The sequence below is a fragment of the Drosophila teissieri genome, chromosome 3R, assembly GCF_016746235.2.
Source record: "Drosophila teissieri strain GT53w chromosome 3R, Prin_Dtei_1.1, whole genome shotgun sequence".
Taxonomy (NCBI): domain Eukaryota; kingdom Metazoa; phylum Arthropoda; class Insecta; order Diptera; family Drosophilidae; genus Drosophila; species Drosophila teissieri.
The window spans coordinates 24,006,575-24,027,854 of NC_053032.1; the positions used below are offsets into that span (position 1 = coordinate 24,006,575).

Here is a 21,280-nt window from a genome sequence, read left to right on the forward strand (position 1 = left end):
TGTTGCTTCCGCTCAGCTGTTGCTGTTGAGGTTGCCACATTTCTCACTTTCTTTCAGCTGGCAATGTCGCTTGGTTTGTTTACGTTTTTGTTTGCTTTCTTGGCCAAAAATTCAAATCTTTGGCGCTTGTTATATAAGCAATAGTATGTTTTTAATTAAGTGAAATAAAAGTTTCTTGTTATGCTTGCTGATCTTAATTAAATGTTTATTATAATATGAATGCGCGTCTTACTTATTGCCTCGTATCAAAACCATTTTTTTTTACAACAAATTGCAATGTGCTAAACAAGTTAAAATTTCAAACATTAATATTTTGTATAACCTTTATAATTATTGCGTGGAGTCAGCGATTTATTAAACCTTAGTTACAGTTTTGAACTGAATATGAAAATATGAAGAACCAATAACTTTTTTTTTTGTAAATTTTCTGTGCGGGTTCTCCCCAATAGACATTTGTTTAGCGAAGGAAAGCTAGTTCTTAATTGTTTTTTACAAACTGCGTCTGCTGCTGCTGCTGCTACTGCAGTTGATCCTGTTGCTGTTGCTGCAGGTGCAGGTGCGGATGCGGATGTGGGTGGGTGAGCGTGTGACCGACGCCGCCGGAGGTCGACGGCAAGTCCAAGGCGTGCGGCACGATGTTGATGGCACTGGCGGTGCTGGCCGAGGAGGCCAGATCCACGGCCGGCAGACGCACTCCGTCCTCGAATTGAGCGCCGCCGGCCAGGCTATTCAGCACATCCGGAATGGAGGGCGTGTCCACTAGCTGGTGCAGGTTCTTCAGCTCCGTGGAGCGTAGGCTGGCCGATAAACTCTCACTCGAGGCCAGCGATGTGGATAGCGGTGAGTTGCGTTCAATGGATGATGCTATGTCTGTGGGGGAAAGCGCTATCAAATATTTCTCAGCTTCGGAGAAGCCCGGTCACTCACCAGTTCTGTCCGTGTCCGGGGAACAGGTGTTGTGACCTGTTGATCCTTGCGGCTGCTGCATCATCATCATCAGCTTCTCCTCCATCTGCATAATAATCTTCTTTTGCACGTCATACTTCTTGTTCACGGACTGCCAGAATGACGAATTGTATAGTTAATAACGCTCTCATTTCAAATAAATATATGATTTTAGAATTTAGCCCTACCTTAAACTTTTCTTCGTACTCATCCTTGACGGTGCTCAGAAGTCGCTTTTGCTCCGTCATGGCCTTCTCGCTGTTGGCCAGCTGGGCCTGCAGGTCGCTGATCTTGTGCTTCATGCTTTCCACCTGTGATGTCTTCTCGTCCAGGCTGTGCCTCAGTTCTAAATAAACAAACACTGAATGATTAAACATCCGTGTGATATAAACAATAAATAAGCACCCTTCAATTCCAGGTTGCTGCTCTCTTGCAGCATCTGCAGTTCCTCGTCGCGGGCCCTGAAGTTATCGATCTCAGCCAGACGGTCGCGGCAACGTACTTGCACCTCACCCATGATTATGAACTCGGCCTCCAGTCGTGCCAGCTCCTGTTTGCACTGCAGTCCAATGTCCGCCTGCTGCTGGGTATGCTGAAGCTCTGTTCCCAAACTGAAGACCTGGCCGCGCAGAGACTCCAGGTTATAGTTCATCTCCTTGTGGCGCGCCAACTCGCTGGTGAGTCGCGTCTGCAGGTCGTCGTTGGCCTGCCGCAGGCACTTCTTTTCCTCCAGTTCGTGCTGGTACTTAGCCCTCATCTCGCCAAGCTCCTCCTGGTGGATGGTCTGGCGCTCGTTGGCCAACCGAATAGCCTGATCCATTTTGCTTGCCAGATCCTTGTTCTTCGCATCGAAGTTCTTAAGCTGCTCCCTTAACCGATCCCGCTCCATTTCCAGGCTGCGCTTGTCCCTGCTTCGACCCATGAGCCGTCGATTGCGCTCTGCGTGAATGGATCGTCGGTAGCTTTCGTATTCCAGCTGTAGGCACATCAATTGACCCTGCTCAGCGTCAAAGGTCTCATTGGCCTTGATCGCATGCTTAATGTAGTCGTCCAGAATATCTTGCGGGTACAGAAGGTTCCTCTCATAATCGATTCGCTGCTCCTTGCACTCCAGCAGAAGCTCAATCAGCCAATTCTCGTACTGCGCCGGAGCACTGTCCAGTCCTTCCACCGTCTGAGTGGAGGCATGGGTGCAGCTTCTAGCCGGATCCTTGGGCGCCGAAATGGCCATGTTCCGGCCGCTCCTCTGCAGGCGGCTGCCAGTCTTTTGCGTATTTCCATTCTCCGCTCTCTGTCTATGGGCCGCACAATCGGCCTCGTCATCATTCTCCTCCAGGTGCTGCTGCCGCAGTCCGGCCAGGGCCGAACAGGATTTGGTTCGTCGCATTGGGTTCTCTGCCTCAGTACTCCAACTTGCCTTCTTTGCCGCCGAACTTCTGCTATCCGCACAGGAACCATTTCCACTGTAGCTTGCCATACGATTGCGGCGCTTCTTTGCCAGCTGGTGCATGGATCGGCTGGTCGGCATATGAAGTCCACCCACACTGCAAAGGTTACGGTCCGTCTCGTTGCACTCGCCACAAACTGCAGCGACCTCCTGGTTGACAGATGGATAGACGGAACCACCGACAAGGGATAACTCGGTGTTAATTTCCGGGAGGCTGCTTGGACACGGTGCGTTTACAGATCGCTCCACGTTATGCCGGTCCTGGATGACCTGCGACAGGCGACGGTCATAAGCAGTTCCTCGGTTGACCTCCAGGTATGAGTGGCTGCTCTCCTCCGCCTCGCGAGAGACATCCGGGAAACTGAACTGACTCTGCTGCTCCTTGCGCATGGGTGAAGAAGGCTGACTGACGGCAAAGATAGCTCTCACTGCATGGGAATTCACCGCACGGCCCGGCTGTTTGATATCCCTCATATCCTTTAGCGGCGTGGTTTCTGGTGTGGCCTCCACAGCGGCTTCGGGCGGTGAGGAGCCTGTCATGCCCACCATAAGCTGCGAGTTCATCGTCGGTTGGAGTGGCAAAATAAACGACGTGGTGGGTGTCAGCGGTATGCCGCTACTAGTCGTTGCAATCTCGTTATGCGGACTCCAAATGGGACCCAGTTCCCCACCAGAGGCAAACGAATCGAAGCGGGTATAGACATTCCTCGATTGCTGAAACTCTCTCAGCTGATAGCTGTAGTCCGTATTCGAGGTGTTTGAAGTCATGCGACTGTATCCAGGCGTCATGGGATACGCATAGCTGCCGTCTTCGTTGCTCGTCTCAGGCAAAAGAACGGGCAGCGATAGGTTGGCGCACTCCACAACCACGTCATGCGGCTCCATCTCCTTCCAGCGCGTATTATTTACCTCAGTCTCTGGCGTGGCCGTCACCAGCATGGGATGCACTCGCACAGTGTTTAATAGCGGCTTGATTGTATGCTGGAAGATGCCTCCGCCGTTGCCCCGCTTGATGAACTCCACCAAATAGGCAATAAAGCTGCACGGATACATGCCGTACAGACGGTGGAACAGCATTTGTAGCCCCAACTGCAGGTGGACAAGCTTCTCGTCCGGCAATTTATTGCTATTCTGAAGCTTCCACGAGGCTAAATGGCCGAAAACCTCAAACAGATCGTTCAGAAAGTTGGGCACAGAGTTCGGTATGATCGGCAGCAAAGTAATTATACACAAAAGGGCGCTCATCAGCGGAACTATCTCCTTCTCGTGCTGCAAGATAAATTAAAGTTATGCTGAATCCGGGTAGAAATGTAAACACCCCCAAACTCACCGTCAGCAGCTTAAACACACTCTTGATCAGCCGGTGTTTCTCGATCTTGTACAGCCAAGTAGGGTGATGGCGCACAATGAAGCAGAACACCTGGAGGCTCTGCACACGGTGCTGTGACTGTTTTAGGCAGTCGTCCAGCTTGTCGAAGATGTAGCCATCGTGCGGTGCCTGGGCTTTGACCAGTACCTCCAGAATGCGCTGAGATCCGGTTTTAAAGAAATAGTCCAGCATGAACTGCACTAGCCACTGTTCCTTGTCTATGGAATGGTATGTTGGAATAGTGGGCATGTAAAGCGTAGCTGGCAAAGACTTACTCTGGGATAGCAGCTCCACAAGTTTGCGCTTGGCCTCCTCATTCTCCAGCGTCATGTTGGACTCCAGGTCGCCAATGATCTTCTCAATCACCATGGCGGCGGATTTATTGGCTTCCTGTCGCTGCGATTGATTTTTCCGCCCGCCCTCGGTCGACTGTTCCTGCTCCTGCTCCTGCTACTCCGCTCCTGGTCCTTCTACTCCACTCACTCGTCGTCGTGGTTGTCTTTTGCAGAGCTGCGTGTGCTTTTTCTCGTCTTGGTCGCTGTCAACTGGAGAACAAGTGTTGGCATTGAAATTTCGACTGCGTTCGATGCACTGCACTGTGGTGTCGGTTGTGGAGTACCCATTGAAAATGCTTACCTCTGCTAAACTCATATTTTTTTACATGTTTGTCTTGAAAATGAAAAAGGTTATTTTTTTGTGATATTCCTCTTGCGCTGTTATCGCCAGCCAATCGATGGTTTTGTCTGGCAACGCCGCCGGCGAATGTCCGGCAGCTTTGGCCGCAATCAAAACAACATCAGCTGTTTTGGCGCAACTTTTCGCCGATTCCGTTGCGAATGTTATAATCGTAGTAAAATAATGCATTACTCAATAATCCGACGACTGGCAACGCAGCCAAAGTTAACCAACGCTCCCAAAAGGCAAGTATGTGAAATAATATTATAAGAATGCATTACAACCCTCTTTATTACAGAAAATGGAAAAGCGTTGTGGGTTTAGAGGTGCACGCGCAGATTGCCAGTGCGTCCAAGCTTTTTTCCGGCAGCGGCACATCTTTTGGAGCACCACTCAACTCGTCGGTGGCGTATTTTGATGCCTCCATACCGGGAACGTTGCCAGTGAGAATAGGAACTCCCACTTGGGACGCACTCATTATATTGTATCCCTGCTTTCAGGTGCTCAACAGAAAATGTGTGGAATCCGGCATTAAGACATCACTGGCTTTGGGATGTCGGGTGAACGAAGTGTCCATGTTTGACCGCAAGCACTATTTCTATGCAGATTTGCCTGTAAGAATTCATATTCGTATATTGCCATGCTATTATTAATAAACTGTTTATCCCCAGAATGGCTACCAAATCACACAACAGCGTGCCGCTTTGGCCAATGATGGGAAAATGACCTTCCCCGTGATAACACCAGGCAAGAAAGTTTACTACAAGACCGCCAAACTACTACAGTTGCAATTGGAACAGGACAGTGGGAAATCTCTGCACGATGATTATCTAAAGAGAAGCTTGGTTGATCTCAATCGTGCTGGACTCCCTCTAATGGAGCTGGTTTTTGCTCCAGATTTGGAAACGGGCGAGGAAGCGGCATCGCTGGTCAAGGAATTAATACTGATACTCAGGCGTCTGAGGACATGCAGTTGCAAAATGGAAGGCAAGTTAAAAACTAATTGTTTGTCTTTTCCTGAAACCGATTAACTTGCATTGTAGAGGGTGCTCTCCGTGTGGATGCCAACATATCCATTCACCAAGAGGGAGACCCCTTGGGAGTGCGCACGGAAGTAAAAAACATCGGCTCGGTTCGGAGCATCTCGCAAGCAATCACGTATGAAATTAATAGACAGCTGGAAACCGTGGCCAATGGCGGTGTAATAACAAATGAGACTCGCAACTGGGATGCGGAGAACCGGCGCACAGTGGCCATGCGTGACAAAGAAGTGCTCCAGGATTACAGATTCATGCCGGAGCCAAATCTACCACCCCTTCATGTAAACCTCAAGCCTGGATCAGTATCAACAGAGGATTTACTTTCAGTGGCTGCTCTAAGCGAGGAAATTCCAGAATTACCAGAAGACACCAGACAACGTCTGATGGAGCAACACAACTTGAATGCGGAAACTGCCATCATTTTAGTGGTACGTGCTCAAATCTTTAATCTGTCAAGATTTTTTAAACTATCACTCCCTGATTCCATTCCAGAACGAACCCATCCTGCTGGAACATTTCTTGTGCATCACACGCAGTTTAAGTGATTTGCCCAACAAAGTCATTTACAATTTTCTTATAAACGATTTGTTAACCTACTGCAACAAATTGAACTTAGATGTGGAGGATTGGTAATACTAGGTGCTAACATACCTGAACCATTGAATAATTCATTATGTTCATCTTAATGTAGCTCCATAAAGGCTGATGATTTAAAGGACGTTTTAAAGAGCTTACATAACGAGCTGATTAATCTCCAGGCAGCACGACAGCTGGTTGAACTGCTTCATAAGAACCCAGAAGCGAAAGTCAATGAGGTAAGTCCCGTCTAGTATTCCGAATTGGTGAGATTACACACATTATCTGCCCACCACAGCTAATTGAACTGCACAGCCTGCAGCAGATCTGCAGTCCAGACGAGATCGAAAACCTGTGCCAGCTGGCTATCGCCAACCAGGCCAAGGCGGTCCAACAGTACCAGAAAGGCAAGGCAAAAGCTTTGTTTGCCATCGCAGGCGAAGTTGCCAAGCTGTCGTCCCAAAAGGCCAATATGAAGTTGGTAGTGCAGTGTCTGGAAAAGCTGCTAAAACCCGCCAAGAAATAAGAGCACTGGGCGATAGTTGTGTTCATTAGAAGTGTGTTTCGCTTGTATATATTTTATAAAAATGCAGTCGACGAACCGCACTGTATATAGGATTAAATATGCTAAGTATTAAATATAGTTGCTTTGTTTCGTGCTGACTAGTTCGGTGTTCTGGCCAATATGTAAATGCAAATGATGTAAATTGTCGTGTGATATATAGTTCGGTGTTCTCCCTCGTTCAGGGAGAATCGGAACTCGTGACCCATTAATGCATAAATATTTATGTGGAGATGTAAGGATGTCATTATCGCTGCGACTGGATGGAACGCACTATATTCGATTGTCTAACAGGGCAGACAATGAACAGCTAGAATTGTACTAAGGCAAACGAGTTGAAATGCACGTGATGATTAACTCAGTTGCGTCTGGAGGAGTCCAGGAAGCCTTTTTCTAAATAAATGCAAATGGCAGTGAGCGTTACGTCTTCTTGGCGGGATCAAATTTAACCAAATCTTAACTTCACATCACTCTAATCGCGATCATAGTCCCGGCAGGTCGACGGCGGCAGGCTCATGGAAACAGCCGAATCGAGACTGAAATGTATGATGTGGTAAGGTTTTGGAATAACAAATATGAACGTGAATCTTACCGCCGACTCTCGCTCTCCAGAAGATGGGGATCCACCGGGTGCTGGGAGACATTGCGCAGGGAATCTCCTAGGGTGCTCCTCAAATGCTGCATTTCCCTATTGGCCTTTGAGCTGCGTAGAATGTACTGCTGCCGCCGTTTGGCCTCCTGAGCCAACTGCTCGCGCAGCATAGAGATCTGAAAAGTGGGGCACATGACGTAGAAATTATTAATTTCCGACGTTCCTAGGCTACCAACCTGGTTCTCCAGGCGCAGCACTTGTTGCCGATGCGACTGCTCCCTGGCGTCAAGCAGCTTCTCTGCGTGCATCTGCGCACTGCGATAGCGATCCCCATCCAAGCCATCATGGCACTTGGCGCTGTCGTTCATGCGCGCCTTGCAGCGCGCCAGCTCCGACTCCTTCTCCGCCAGCAGCGTCTCCAGGCGGCGCACCTTGAGGCGCAGATCGCGCGTCTCCTGCTCGATTACACTGTGATCCAGTCCACAGTTGAAAGAGCCTCCACCAGCAGTGCCGGCATTGCCGCCACCCACATCGTAGCGATTGGAGTCGAACTCGCCGGACTCAGCAGCGCCACCGTAATAGGAGTTGGACTTCTCAGCCCGATCGTAGGCGTTTCCGCCAGAAAACTTGCTCTTGCGGTCGCACTCCAACTGTTTGACTTTGTCCTGTACAAAATTGGAGTTAAGGTAAGTAATTGTAAGCTAGGTTGAACCAGGACCGACAACACTGCGTATACTTAATTTATTAAAATAAATCACGTATACGCCCAGTGAACTTTAGAGTTGGTTATAACATCTACTTTTCTTACCTGCAGGGTCTGCAGCTTGCTGCGTAGCTCCGACTTCTCCCGCTGCGAGGACTTCAGCTGCCTGCTGAGCTCCTCCTCGCCATTGCCGCCCCCGTTGCCGTTTGTCAGACCCTTGTCACCGCCACTCTCCTGGTTCCACTTGGCAATCCGAAGCTGGGACTCCAAGGCCGAGCGCTGAACCTCCAGATCGGTGACTTGTTCTTGCAGCCGCTGATTACCATCCAGCTGGGCCTGTTGGCTACGTCGCAGCTCGTTGAGATTGGTCTGTGCGCTGTCCAGGCGTTCGGTGAGGATGCGCTTCTCGTTCTCGGCGGTCTGCAGCGACTTTTGCACCAGCTTCAGCTTATCCTCGTTGGCCTGGGAACAGTGACCCTGCTCGGAAAGCTCCTTCTGGAGCGTCTTGAGCTCGCCCCGCAGCTGGGTTTCACTCACAGCGGACTTCTGGAGGCGCTCCTTCAACTGATCTACGGTGGTCTTAAGGGCGGTACAGCGATCCTCCAGTTGGGTCAGGGCACGGTTTTGGTTCTCCAGACGCTCGGCCATTTGACGAATGCTGCAGTCCTTCTCCTGCAGAGCCATCTGCAGCCTGGTAAGGTCGCCCTCCATGGCAACCCGCTGCAGATCGAGTTTGCTGGCCCGGCCCTCCACCTTGGCCAGTTCCTCCTGCAGCTGGCGCTTCTCGTTGTCCAGTTTGGAGCACTGCTGTCGGCTCTTCTCCAGGCGTTCCTCGTTCTGGCCATTCTCCTCGGATGTGGCAGCCAGTTGCATCTCGGTTTGGGCCAAACGTTCCCTTAGCATCTGACACTCATCGTTGCGGTGCTTGAGCTTCTCCTCCAGCGCCTGGATGGCGGAGATCTTCATCTTGCGGTCCGTTTCCAGATTGCTCTTCTCCTCCTGGAGATTCCTTAGCATTGCCTGCAGTTTGCCCAGCTTGGCGTCGCATCGCAGCTGCTGTTCAGCAGCATCTTGGAGCTGCTTCTTTGCTGCTCCCAGTTGGGATTTGTAGTCATCCTTCTCGCGCTCCAACTGAGCCACCTGGTGCATCAGGTTGCGGACACCCTTCCTCACCAGATCCGGGTCCACATCGATTGGTCCATCCGGACATTGTGAAGTGCTCCTGTTGTCATAGTCTCCGCAACTGCGAGACGGACTGAATCTTCGCGAGGGACTCAGCAAACGATGTGAGAGATTCACACTGCCGTCCACTTGGATGCCAGCAATCCTGCGCAGAGTGTGAACCACCGAGGATAGCTTCTGTTCGGTGTCCCGCTTGTGTAGCTCCACGCAGGACAACTGCTCATCCAAAGCGCGGATGCGACCTTCGGCGCCGCCCAAACGGGCCTTCAACTCCTGAATCTGCTGGGTGGCATCGGCCAGGCAGACCTCCAGGTTGTGCTTCTGATCCTCCAGGCGCTTCTCCCTACCACGACCCTCCTCCAAGCGCTGGGCCAGCTCCTGCTCCCTGGCATGGAAGCGATGCTCCTCCTGGTTGTTCTGACACCGAGCCCTGCCCAATTCCTGACGGGTGGCACACAGATTGGCCTCGAGGTCCGATAACTGCTTCTTAATCTGGCAGAGCTCCTGCTGTGCCCGCTCTTTCAACTCCACCTCGGCGACCAGCTTGCACTGCAACTCCTTGCCACCCTCGTCCTTCTGGGCAAACTCCACTTGAGCCTTCTGCAGCTGCGCCTTGGTAGCATTCAGATCCTGGGTGGTCTTTGTGAAGTGATTCTCCGTCTCCTTCAGTATGGTGCTCAATCGCGTGCGTTCGTTCTCCAACGAGTTCTTGGTGTCCTCCAGATTGCTGATCTTCTGCAGAGCCTCCTCGATGGCGCGTGCCTGCTCCCGCTTGGCGCTCTCCACGCGCTTCACGTGGTCGCGCAGCTCCTTGTTGCTGCCGGAATACTTGTCCCGCTCGATGTTGCTGTCCGCCAGTTGCCGGCGACAGTCGGTCAGCTCCTTGCGCAAGCTATCGATGAAGCCCTCACCTGCAAAAGGGATTTTAGATGAGGATTAGGGTGAATTTCTGTGTAGGATTAGATGCCCCGGGACTCACCCTCTTTGGACTTGCGCAGTGCATCCTGCAGCTCGTTGTTGGTGCCCTCCATTTTGTCCTCCTTCAGCCGAATCTCCATCTTTAGCTCCTCACTCACACGGCACAAAGATTCGCGCTCTTCCCGCAGGCTACTCAACTGCAGCTCCTGCTTGCGGATGCACTCCTCCAACTTAATTCTGCAGATCAAGTAAACATACACATATGAAATATCTGGAAATGTAATTATTTATGGTATCACCCACTTGTGCTCCTCCTCCTTGGTGCGCATCTGCACCATCTCGTCCTTCAGCTGGGCAATGGCCGCCCTCTGCTTCTCATCCCGCGCATTGGCCTCCCGTCTGCTCCGATCGAGAGACTCCTGCTCGGTCTTTAGATCCCGGGATACCGCCTCCAAGCGCTCGGCCACCGCTTGCTTATCCCGATGGGCAATCAGCAGGGCTTGCTGCTTCTCGCTCTCTGCCCGGATGAGTGCCTCCTCGTGCTGCTGAACGAGGCTCTCGAGATGGGCCTGCAAGGTGGCCAGCCGCTCCTGCAACTTCTCGATCTCATCATCCTTGGCCGTTTGCAGCGCCTGCAGGGCCTGTTGCATCCTCTTCTCCAGGGCATTCCGCAACTGTAGGATCTCCTCGCCATGTCGCTTGGCCGCCTCCTCGGCACAAGCCTGCATATTGGCGATTTTCTGGTTGAAGTCACTCTCCGCCGCACGGGCAGCGTTGAGCAACTGCGTCTTGGTCTCCTGGGCCTTGCGCTGGCACTGCTCCAGCTCCTTCTGCAAGCGAGCCACGTGATTCTTGAGGCTCTCCTCGCGCACCAGAGCCTCCTGCAGATCCCGCTCCAGCTGACTGCGTCGCTCCTCGGTGGCCTCCAGTGAGGTGTTGGTATCGAAGAGCACCGACTCCAAGGACTCCTTCTCCGAACGCAGGGCGGCCAGGAGTTCGTTCAAGCGATGAGTGTCTTTCTCGTGCAGATCGATGACCACCTGCTTCTCCTCCACATCCTTCACCATCTCCTCCAGATTTCTATTCAGACGGCTGTTGGTTTCGGTGGTTTGCTCCAGACGCTGGCGTGTCCGCATAAGTTCCTCGTTCAGAGCCTCCTTCTTGCGACACATCGCCGTGAGCTGGTTGTGGATGTCACCACGATCGCGGGTGACGCAGGCCAAGTCCTGCAGGATTTTCTCCTTCTCCAGCTGCAGACACTTGAGCTTTTCGCCAGCCGACAGATTGTCCGTCTCCAGTTCGAGTCGTGCCTTGTCCAGTATGGCCAGCTCCTTCTTTAGTTCTCCAATTTCATTGCACTGATCGACGGACTGAATGCGAAGCTTCTTGCGCTCCTCCTGCGCCTCCTGGAGGCAATTCTGAACGCTCTTCAGCTCATCACTGGTGGAGCAACTGTTGTTGGATAGCTTCTCGTGCTTCTCCTGCAGATCGCACTTCTCCAGCAACAGCTTGTCCAGATCGTACTCCAGATCGGACTTTTGTTTCTCCAGCAGATTGATCAGATTGTCCGACTCGATGCGCTGCTGCTCGAGGAGATCACGGTTCAGGCTCACGCGGTTGAGCTCCTCGCGCAAGGATATGGTCTCCTCCCGCAAACGACTGCTGCGATCTTCCTCGGACCTGTTGGGATTCCAGATGTTTAGTGGTTATTATTTAAGTGGTACTATAATTTATACCTCAAATTCAACTCGGTTATGTTCTTGTCCTTCAGAATACGTTGGATCTCCAGCTCCACTGCCTTTTTGTCCTCCTCCATGGAATCGATGCGCTTCTGGAGCTTACCACAGTTCAGCTGCATCTTCTCATAATCACCGCTCAGGTTCTCGAACTATAAGAAGCAATATAAAATGTTTTGATTTTAAATGACAGCTTTTAGAAATAATTGCATAACACACTTAAGCTTACTCTTATTATATAATTATGTATTACATTTCTATAATGTTATGTAACGCCATTTTGATATAGACAAGCTCTATACTATCCCCACTTTGCAACCGATCCCAGTCAACCCATTTGGAGATACGAGATCCCGGTGCTGATGAACCTAGGCCCTTGTCGTTTCCACTCACGCCGGCTGCAAATGCAATCTTCGCAGCCATAATTTGTAACTCATCGCAGACATGGCATCACCCCGGATTTGAGTTGGAAACATCATTATTATTATTATTATAGACAATCTACGGCGTAATCAGAGGCAGACGCAGACTAATCGAGTTATCAACGATCCGCCCCCAATCCGCCTTGACATCCACACTCGGAAAAAACCAGATATTTCTTATTAATTAAAAAATATTCCAAAGAACTTTGGATCCCTGGATCGGAAACCACCACAGAATGGGTCAATATACCATATCCACTTACTGCACTATTGATATCGGCTCGTCCCATCTCGGATTGCTGCTTCTGAACGCGGATGTCGTCCAGTCCGCGCTGCAGACTCTCCCTTTCCTGCAGCAGTTCCGATAGCTTGGAGTTGCTGCTGTCCAACTTCTCGGTGAGCTGCTGCATCTTGGTGGTCAGCAGCTGCTTGGTACCCTCGCTGGTCTCCAGCTGCGACTTGGTGGTGCGCAGGGTTTCACTGGTGTTCTGGAATTTCACCTGCATGTCGTGCAGGGCCAGCTGGTATTTGTGGAGCGCCGCCTGGACGGCTGAGATGGTGCCCTCGGCGAAGGCTTGAGAGGCGCGTGTCGAGTTGCGACGCGGTGATTTCCCGCCACCACCGCCGGCGGTGCTGCCCGCTCCACCTGCTCCGCCCGCCACGGAGGCGGCGTCACGCGTCAGGTGCATGTGCTGCATGACACCGCCGGTGACCTCGGCGTCCGCCTCGCGATCCGCGTTCTCAGCATCTTGAACGACAGCCTGCGCAATTTCGCGCATGGAATTGTTCAGTCGCTCGATCTCGTCGCTATAGCGACTGGCCAGCGCTGCTTGGGATTCCGCTTGGGCGCAGCGATCCTCCAGCTTCTTCAGCTGATTCATTAGCTCCAGTAGTCGCTGATCCCGCTCCATGATCTCGTGCCGAGCACTCTCGTACTGCACCTTCAGCGTGGCCAATTGATTCTGGAGCTCATCGTTGCTGCGCTGCGATTGCTTCAGTTCCTCATCCGCCGCCCGCTTGGCCTGCTGGACGGCAAAGGCGACCGTGGCATTGGAGCCACTGATGTCCTTGCCCACGCAATTGATCTCCTGACCCATCTTGGCCACCTCCGCCTTCATGGCCGTCTGCATCTCCTTGAAGGATCTCTTCACGGCCACCACTTCGCGCCACATCTTCAGCAGGCGATTGTGCTCGCTGTTGTAGTAGTCCTTGAAGGCCTGCTCCTCCTCCTTGAACTCATCCTCCTTGATCAGCAGCTCATCCCGCAGACCCGCCCAGTCGTTGGTCAGCTTCTGCAGATCGTTGGTCAGCGCCTCGTTGGTGCGATTCGACTCCTCCAGCTGCTGACGCAGTGCGCTGTTCTGGGCGAGGATCTGCTCGCAGCGCTGGTGCTCCTCCTCCAGTTTGCGGCACAGTTCCGCCGCTCCGCCGCCTCCGCCGGTGACCAGGACATCGTCGACGTAGTCGCGACTGCAGCTGGGTGGCGGCGAGTCCAGCGAGGAGCTGCAGGGCAAGCTGCTCTGCCCCAGAGTTAAAGAAGTTGAGCACTAAAAAACAAGATGGGCATGAGCTACAGTATCCTTGGATTTCAATTGATTTATTTCGCAACAATGGAATATGTTGGAATTTCAATGATAGCTGCAATCGCATTAGCCTGTGATCCCCAAATTATAAATCAAATTGATTAAATCGAGCAATAATGATATTACTCATACGCAACGTTGCCCTTAACAATTAAGAACATTCGTACCCAGCTGTCGACTACTCACCAGCACTTGGTTGGTCGGACCCGTGGTCAACTTGGGTCCTGCTCCCGCCGTCGGCTTAATGGTCTCGTGCATGCGATCCTCCAGGTCGCTACAACGCTGGCGATACTGCTGGATCTTCGACTGCAGCCGGCTGACGAGGTTGGCCTGGTTGTGCTGCGCCTGCTTGTAGGTGTCCAGGCGGCGTCGATAGCTATGCGACTCGTCGGCCAGCCGTTGGCGCAGCTCCTGGTTCTGCCGCAACAGGGCCGAGGGATCTCCCCCGCCACCGCTCACTCCTCCTCCTCCTCCGGCGCCCGGCGGACCCGGACTCATCATCCTGGGCGTTAGGCCGCCCGCAACGGAGGCGGCACTGGCCGAGGGGTCACGCCCACGCTGGGTGCGCGAGAAGGGCAGCCGGGAGGCGGTGCCCGGTGGGTGGGGTGTTCCAGCCGCCTGAAGGTCGACGGCCGATGGGCAGGGCGTTTGCTTGAAGTTATCGCGATACGCCTGCATCTGCGAAAGGAGTTGGTTGGGATGAGAGCGTGAGTTCGGTTCGCTGGCTTCAGTGAAATTTCTGTGTTGCGGTTGGCATTGCGTGCAGCCGCAAAAATCACACGAAACTTGTGTAGTTTTGGTATTAGCACAAGGCTGTACCCTCTAATCAATTTGAAATATTTTTGTATTATTGAACAAGTTTAGTTCTAGTATAAGTAGATTTAAACTAACAGATGAACAGGGGCTGATTTCACTTAAGAAGAATATATACGATTGATTACAGCTTATATTAATATTTACAAACATGATTTTATACCCATTAATACTAAGCTTTCGCTTATCCCATCAACCCCTTCGTGGAATTTAAAAGGGGTATTGCCTTTATGAAGCGGAAACTTTCTGGCCAAAAGTTTGGCGCCTCGCCTACGCTACAGACGGACTCGATAAGTTAGTCCAAATTGATTTATTAACTTGTTCCGGGCCTGGAGTCAGTCGTCATGACAGCTCCACCGAGGTGATGTTTCCTCGCAAATAAACAAGCTCGGCGCCCCATCTCCACCAGCCCCCCTCCTTCCTGTTCACAATCGTCCAAGGATCCCAGCCAGGACTTCTCTCCATTACGTCCATACATTCGAATGATATTTTTTGGGGCCCACTTGAGGAAATTGTTTTTGGAACCCGGACGACACGCATTGCACAGTCTGTCACCAGGACAGCAAGTGTTTGTGCCCACCAACCCCGAGCTCCTCCAATCCCATGGCCCAACTGCCAACTCCACTCCCCCGTAAGCCATAAGAATTTCCTTGTCCTCGTATTTATTTTAATAAACAACATTTCCGCCGCTGTTGAAACTTCCTTTGACACGAATGCGTCTTCTAATTTTGAGCTCCTTATGCTCCGCTCCCCATCCCGCCACCCAGTGCACCCAATGATTCCCCCAACCCCAGCCATTGCCATCTGTGTTTATGCAAACCATAAACGTATAATAATAATATCCTTGATAGTGCGACTATGATTTGGCATGCAATCTGCTCCATGGCGCTTCTACTTTCTATTTTAGTTCTCGATTTGCTATCACCAAGGACTCAGTCAGATGGAGGTCGTGATTGAAGTTTATAGCGAAAACGGGGGGAAGTCATAGAATATAGAATGAATCATAGGTAGATAGTCTATATAAGCAGTTCTATTAACTAATATAACATGAGTAGAACGAACTTATTCAACACATTTCATTTCCTTTAGGTGTTTCTTTAAGAAGTACATATTACAAGACATTCACGTTCGTTTTAGGTCTTGTTAAAAACAAATCTTAACTCCTTTTTGAAATCAGCTATGGTATAATATTCAAGAAATAAAAGGTTTTAGCCCTGAGTTTATTATTTTAATTCACAAAATATTTCGTATTTCGTATTCTCGAATTATTTATCCCATATCCCTAACTGCAACTTACTTTTCACTGGCAGTGAATGTGGCTGATATATATGTATTCCAGCCAAATCCTTGAGGCACTTGCTTTTGTTTCTTTTACTTTATTACGTCCAAATTAAGACCGCGCACTACACACTGTTGTTAACTGATTGAGCTCCAATTGAATACTCATCAAGTTATCACGGAATCCTGGCGCTCAAAGCCTGCTCCTTGGCTCCTTGACTCCTTGGCTCCTCCACTAGCGTGTCCTGCCTGGTGGCAATTGACACAAATTTGCGGAATGCGGAAGCACTAACGCAACTAACGCTTCTCGGTAGGGAAAGTAAATCGGGCTTGGGGGCCTAACTGCCTGTTTTTTTTTGGCCAGGACTCGAACTGTCTGCGGACGCGGAACTGAGCCAACTGAGCGCCCAGTGAAGTTGTCAGCAAGGAGGTAGAAGAATGGAGCAAGTCGATGGGATTCCCTTTTCGAACTAACCGCCATTAGGGCCAGCTCCGTCTGGAGACCCACTGCAACTTGTGAAGGGGTGCATGGGACTGGGGCAGAATAAACATTGAATTAACAAATTCCTGGTTACCACCGGCAACCGCAATTGATTACGGAAAGAGGAGCTCACAATTATGTTTGGCGTGCGAGCGAGCAACAAATGCAAATGCAAATCGTGTCTCGGAGCATATTGCTCCGAATGCGGTCGGTCAAATCGGGCGATATCGATGGGGTATACAGTATACAGTACAGCTGGTGGTGGGTGGTGATGGGTAGGTGGTGGTTCCACTCCAGGCTCGCCTGGTCACATGGCCAACTTCATGCCCAACTGCTTTTAATAAGTCAACCGGCAGGGGCAATAAATTGAGATAGCACAGGTGACTCTGTCGATGCGATTAACCCTTTTCATGATTTATTTGCGGTGAATATAAATGAGCTGCCATGAATAGTTCAACCCTTGCCTATAGATATTATGCTAAACAATGCAGGAATACGAAATAATGGTCCCACAAAATAATAATCATTAAGAATGGCTTATTCCTGTAACGTTTAGCATAATATCTTCCTATCCTATCATAGTTTTATACAAACATCAATCGCATTTCCCGCGTATTACAAAATCGGAAAGTGCAAACCTGGTTGGCACTATCAACAGTCTCGATCGCTTTGAAAATACCTCGCTGAAAGCAAATGTCAAAATGTTTCCTGGCTCAGGTTGCGAATTCTATTGCGATGGTGGACTCCTGGGGTTATCGCCATCGTTCATATCAGAGAACTGCATACTCATGCAGCCCATACGGCATTCGCCATATATAAATAGTAGTAGGTACATAGGTGAGACGGCTATTTCCATGGCACAGCGACGACGAAATAATGCCACAATAAAGCCCGATCGCTGAATTTCAATTTGAATATATATATATGGAATATATGGAAATCCAAACACGCTTATCAGGCCCGCTTTGAACCTGATCAGCGACCTTGGGCAGGAGGAGGAGATATCAAAGTGCCAGGTACACAGAATGCCTTCCATTAAGCACTCGTGTCCGCCGTACAGATGTGGAAATCAGACTCGCGAACAACTATGTAGACTCTCAAAGTCCGAAGATTGGTTATGCATTCGCCCATTAAGGTGTTTTGTTTGCTTCACTTTCGGTTTTTAATCTAAGGTCTATACTATGTGTAGGTGTGAGATTATTGCCGAGCATAAGTTTCTTACTGCCGCCACGGGGTTTCATAGTAGACCCCCTTATCACTTATCAGCAGCAGCAATGGGATTGAATACCAGGCCAAAGTCCCGCCGGCCACAAAAGTGGCGATCTGCCGCCTGTGGACCTGCAATGCATCGATCGTGCTATCCCCGAACTCAGCAAACTGATCTTCGGCACGGACGGAGATTTCCCGGCTCTCTTGGCAACGGGCGCCACCTCCACATCGATGGAACCTTCAAGCGGCGACGATGATTTATACCCGATCGCCAAAAAAAAAAAAAAAAGATTCTCAGACGTACGGAGGAGAGCGGATCATCCGGAGAGTTGGCGACAATGAACATCACGTTCGCCAACACATTGTTCGGCTGATCAGCCAATTTATATTGCTACACTGAGAGAGTTCCGTCATCTAGATTATGGCTACCGGATTTTATAATCACATCGAGTTAACTAATCTTGATTTGTAATGCTGTTACATGGTAACTAAACAATAGCAATCAACAATATGATAGTGCCGGCATGTAGTACTTTGAACTTGTAGAGGTTTTTAAGAACTATGAATCTTTCTTATAAACCGAAAGTCTAGACTGGCAACTAATAATTAAATTGTGATAAGCCATTCAGCATGGACAAGAAGAAACTGACCTACCAGAAATTACCGCAAGTCATAACTATTAAGGTCACTATTTTGAAATACGCAGACTTTAAACTTAAGGTTTTCGTGTAGTGTCTGAATCTGATAGTGCTATTTATAGGACTTTCAATGGAGCTAGTACCTGATGGACTCTATTTCCAGTGGCCATAAAAGTAGTGCAATTAACTAATAAGTGTGATAAGGTACCCCCCCACCCATTAGGTCCAATCATTTTGAAGAACAATTTGCCGGGTGATTAGTTTGTGGGAGTTTTTCTGACAGTGCACAAGGTATAGAGACAGGGATTGGCCGATCCCAGCGCCGATGGACATGTGTGTCTGGGGTGGGTTATCAACGGTCGCGGCTGCATCCCATAGGTTTAAAGTATAGCTCCTATTTAAAACGCGATTTAGTCACAGTTCGGATTTTGCCAGCAGCAGCACGGCAGCGATAATCGGTGATTACACGGCGTAGATAATACGGAATACGCGAGTGAGCGAGTGAAGATGTCCCAGACCCTGGACGATCTGCTGTTGCGCCAGGAGCACGCCCGGCAACTGCGCCAGGCCACGCGCTCCAAGTTCCGGCGCATCAACTCGTTGGATCTGATACCGGAGCACCCCAGCCAGTCGGAGGAGGAGGAGGACAAGGAATCCCAGACGGCCCACAAGCACTTTGTTACCCTCAGACGGCAGCGCACCGCCGATGGCAATCTCCTGAGGCATCAGTTTCAGACGCAGTCGCCGCCACAACCCAATCTGGGCACCCGAGTCCTGCTCTTCGGGCCACAGTTGCTGATGCGCCTGGTGCTGACCATCTTGAGATACGTCCTCTACATACCACTGTCCATTGCGGCGCCCAGCTTCTGGCTGTCCGCCCTGCTCTGGATCTTTTGGAAACTGCTCCGGGTGCCCATTGCCCTGGTCAAGTGGCTGCTCAGTGGCGAGGAGGAGCTGGGCGCAGTGCAGCGCCAGAAGACCATACTTCTCAGCTGCGGCAGCACCATACAGACCCTACATTTGGCCAGGAATTTCTACGGATCCGGCGCCCGTGTGGTGGTCTTTGAGTTCGAGGGATTGTTCGGACTGGCCAGGTTTTCCACAGCCGTGGATAAATTCTATTTGGTGCCACGGCCGACGGCCAGTAATCCGGATCAGTACATTGCAGCCCTGTGTCACATAGTGAAGAAGGAACGACCCTCGGTCTATATACCCGTGTGTGCCACCAGTCCGGCGTACTATGATTCCCTGGCCCGACCCCATCTGGAGGTGCTGGGCTGTGCCAGTTTCATACCTGGCGTGCAGGAAACCCTGCAGCTGGATGACTGTCTCCAGCTCTTTCAGAGATGCGAGCAACAACAGATGGCCCTGCCAGCCCATGTGGTGCTGACTGCTCCACGGCAATTGCAGCAGATCTACGAGAGCGGTTTCGTCGGCAGCTATAGGAACATACTCATGGCCGCTGGAATGCAGGGAGTTCTGGAGCGGCACAAGTACATACTGCCCAATAGGCGGGCGGAACTGAAGCTGAACCAGCACGAGATCAGCGAGCGGCAGCCGTGGCTGGTGGTGCGGGATCAGCCGGGCTATCATCACTATGTGACCTGCACCACCGTCAAGGATTCGAGGGTGGTGGCCAATGTGAGTTGTCGGGTGGAGCATCACACCAAGAACCTGATCCCAGTGCCCAGGGATGATGAGGCGCAGATAGAACTCTGGTTGCGCTCCTTCTTCGCCAAGATGCGCTTCCAGAGGCCCATCAATGGGCACATAAGCTTCCGGCTGGTCAAGAGCCCCGCCCACGGCGGTCAGTTCGTGCCGCTGGGCACGCGACTTGGCGTGGCCCTGCCCTACATATGCCACAATCGATCGCATGCCCAGTTGCTGTGCCGGGCGATGAAGTGCATCCACAGGCGGGGACTGCCCGAGGACGATCTGCCCAACTGGAGCTGGTCGGCGCTGGAGAGGAGCACCTCGACCACGGCGCTGGACAAGCGAGAGGCACTGTTCGCCTACTGGGATCCGTTGCCCTATTGCGCCTACTATCACTTCCAGCTGCCCCTGGAGAACGTGAAGCTGTTTTTGCAGCGCCGGAATCGCAGCGCGACCAAAAGCTTATCGCCGCGCATCACGGTGCCGGTTCATTGAACGGAGCCGCCGGAGCTGGAGCCACAGCATCAGCATCAGCATTAAGCATCGCAACAGCCGCATCTAGCATCTAGCATCCAGCGTCAGGCGTTTCTTTAGCGAGAGAGATTACACAGACTGATCAATAATGAAATATATATAGAAATCTATATGGCATATATATATATGCATATATGCATATATATTTGCATTCTATAATATTTCTTTTTTTTGTTTACGCCAATGGGGTTCAACATCCATCTAAGAAGATTAGGCCGTTAAAAAACAAACGTGTACCGCTCACACACACACAACCACACACGCACACCACATACACACATGCACGAATATAGATTTTATACCACAATATATTGTACAATAAATAATATTTATATTTTAATTGCCCATTTGACTTAATTTTTTACTTGTGCGCTTTATTTCGCTTGAAACTCAGCTGGATGGGTGGCACTTTTTGATTTGCGATGTAAAAATTACTTGGTAGATTAATGTAAGCCAACTATTTAGGATTGTTTCTTCATATATCATGATGGTGTTAGAATATGATATGCTCTTGAATAGAGTTTGTTTTATTTTTCATGTTTTGATTACTTTATTTGTAGGTAAGCACTTTTATTTACGTCATTCACTTAAGTTGAAGACAAGGACGTTTTATTCACTAAATTTTTTCCGTAACTATATACCACTATTTACATAAACAGAAGATAGTGGAAAACTTGTTTACACCATTGATCCTAATTTCAGCACATATTTGTATCTTTTATTTACCCATTTATATTAGTAAGCCGTTTGTAAACTGCATCTGGCTGAATATTAAACACGTTGCCGTTGTTCCTTGTTTAAATACACAAACCGAACTGACCAGACGGCTTGCAAGGGTTTGTCCTTGGTCCTTTGGTGGTGCCTGCACTCCTGGCGGTGGTTGTTTTGGCCACGTTTCTGCTTCCTGAGCCCGGCTAGTTGTTG

General features: G+C 50.4%; 4 protein-coding genes across 4 annotated transcripts; 2 read left to right on the forward strand and 2 right to left on the reverse strand.

The window, feature by feature from the left end:
• Window positions 1-227: 227 nt before the first annotated feature.
• LOC122619292 (hamartin) lies at window positions 228-4,506 on the reverse strand. Its single transcript, XM_043796131.1, has 7 exons — window positions 4,398-4,506; window positions 4,037-4,306; window positions 3,723-3,979; window positions 1,351-3,661; window positions 1,134-1,291; window positions 928-1,057; window positions 228-870 (listed from the first exon to the last, which is right to left on the reverse strand). Exons 2-7 carry the CDS (start codon window positions 4,128-4,130, stop codon window positions 518-520), a joined length of 3,303 nt encoding a protein of 1,100 aa, XP_043652066.1. The 5' UTR covers window positions 4,131-4,306; window positions 4,398-4,506; the 3' UTR covers window positions 228-517.
• Window positions 4,507-4,550: 44 nt separating this feature from the next.
• On the forward strand, window positions 4,551-6,707 carry LOC122619603 (glutamyl-tRNA(Gln) amidotransferase subunit B, mitochondrial). The gene is made up of 8 exons (XM_043796627.1): window positions 4,551-4,681; window positions 4,735-4,879; window positions 4,937-5,050; window positions 5,108-5,423; window positions 5,480-5,904; window positions 5,969-6,105; window positions 6,168-6,291; window positions 6,351-6,707. Exons 1-8 carry the CDS (start codon window positions 4,620-4,622, stop codon window positions 6,576-6,578), a joined length of 1,551 nt encoding a protein of 516 aa, XP_043652562.1. The 5' UTR covers window positions 4,551-4,619; the 3' UTR covers window positions 6,579-6,707.
• A 146-nt stretch (window positions 6,708-6,853) lies between these two features.
• On the reverse strand, window positions 6,854-14,428 carry LOC122619602 (rootletin). Its single transcript, XM_043796626.1, has 9 exons — window positions 13,937-14,428; window positions 12,431-13,714; window positions 11,746-11,897; window positions 10,313-11,689; window positions 10,071-10,246; window positions 8,015-10,002; window positions 7,443-7,871; window positions 7,207-7,382; window positions 6,854-7,150 (listed from the first exon to the last, which is right to left on the reverse strand). Exons 1-9 carry the CDS (start codon window positions 14,426-14,428, stop codon window positions 7,087-7,089), a joined length of 6,138 nt encoding a protein of 2,045 aa, XP_043652561.1. The 3' UTR covers window positions 6,854-7,086.
• A 3,719-nt stretch (window positions 14,429-18,147) lies between these two features.
• LOC122620273 lies at window positions 18,148-20,696 on the forward strand. Its single transcript, XM_043797657.1, has one exon. It carries the CDS (start codon window positions 18,677-18,679, stop codon window positions 20,315-20,317), a length of 1,641 nt encoding a protein of 546 aa, XP_043653592.1. The 5' UTR covers window positions 18,148-18,676; the 3' UTR covers window positions 20,318-20,696.
• Window positions 20,697-21,280: the final 584 nt, after the last annotated feature.

Coding starts and splice junctions, on each gene's coding strand:
- LOC122619292 (XM_043796131.1), bottom strand. CDS start 4,130: ATGGTGATTGAGAAGATCATTGGCGACCTGGAGTCCAACATGACGCTG. Junction 1,058..1,133: donor AGTACGAAGAAAAGTTTAAG/GTAGGGCTAAAT, acceptor TCATTCTGGCAG/TCCGTGAACAAGAAGTATGA. Junction 871..927: donor CCCGGACACGGACAGAACTG/GTGAGTGACCGG, acceptor TTTCCCCCACAG/ACATAGCATCATCCATTGAA.
- LOC122619603 (XM_043796627.1), top strand. CDS start 4,620: ATGCATTACTCAATAATCCGACGACTGGCAACGCAGCCAAAGTTAACC. Junction 5,051..5,107: donor ATTTCTATGCAGATTTGCCT/GTAAGAATTCAT, acceptor GTTTATCCCCAG/AATGGCTACCAAATCACACA. Junction 6,292..6,350: donor CAGAAGCGAAAGTCAATGAG/GTAAGTCCCGTC, acceptor TGCCCACCACAG/CTAATTGAACTGCACAGCCT.
- LOC122619602 (XM_043796626.1), bottom strand. CDS start 14,428: ATGCAGGCGTATCGCGATAACTTCAAGCAAACGCCCTGCCCATCGGCC. Junction 13,715..13,936: donor GTCCGACCAACCAAGTGCTG/GTGAGTAGTCGA, acceptor CTTGTTTTTTAG/TGCTCAACTTCTTTAACTCT. Junction 7,151..7,206: donor CTGGAGAGCGAGAGTCGGCG/GTAAGATTCACG, acceptor CATACATTTCAG/TCTCGATTCGGCTGTTTCCA.
- LOC122620273 (XM_043797657.1), top strand. CDS start 18,677: ATGTCCCAGACCCTGGACGATCTGCTGTTGCGCCAGGAGCACGCCCGG.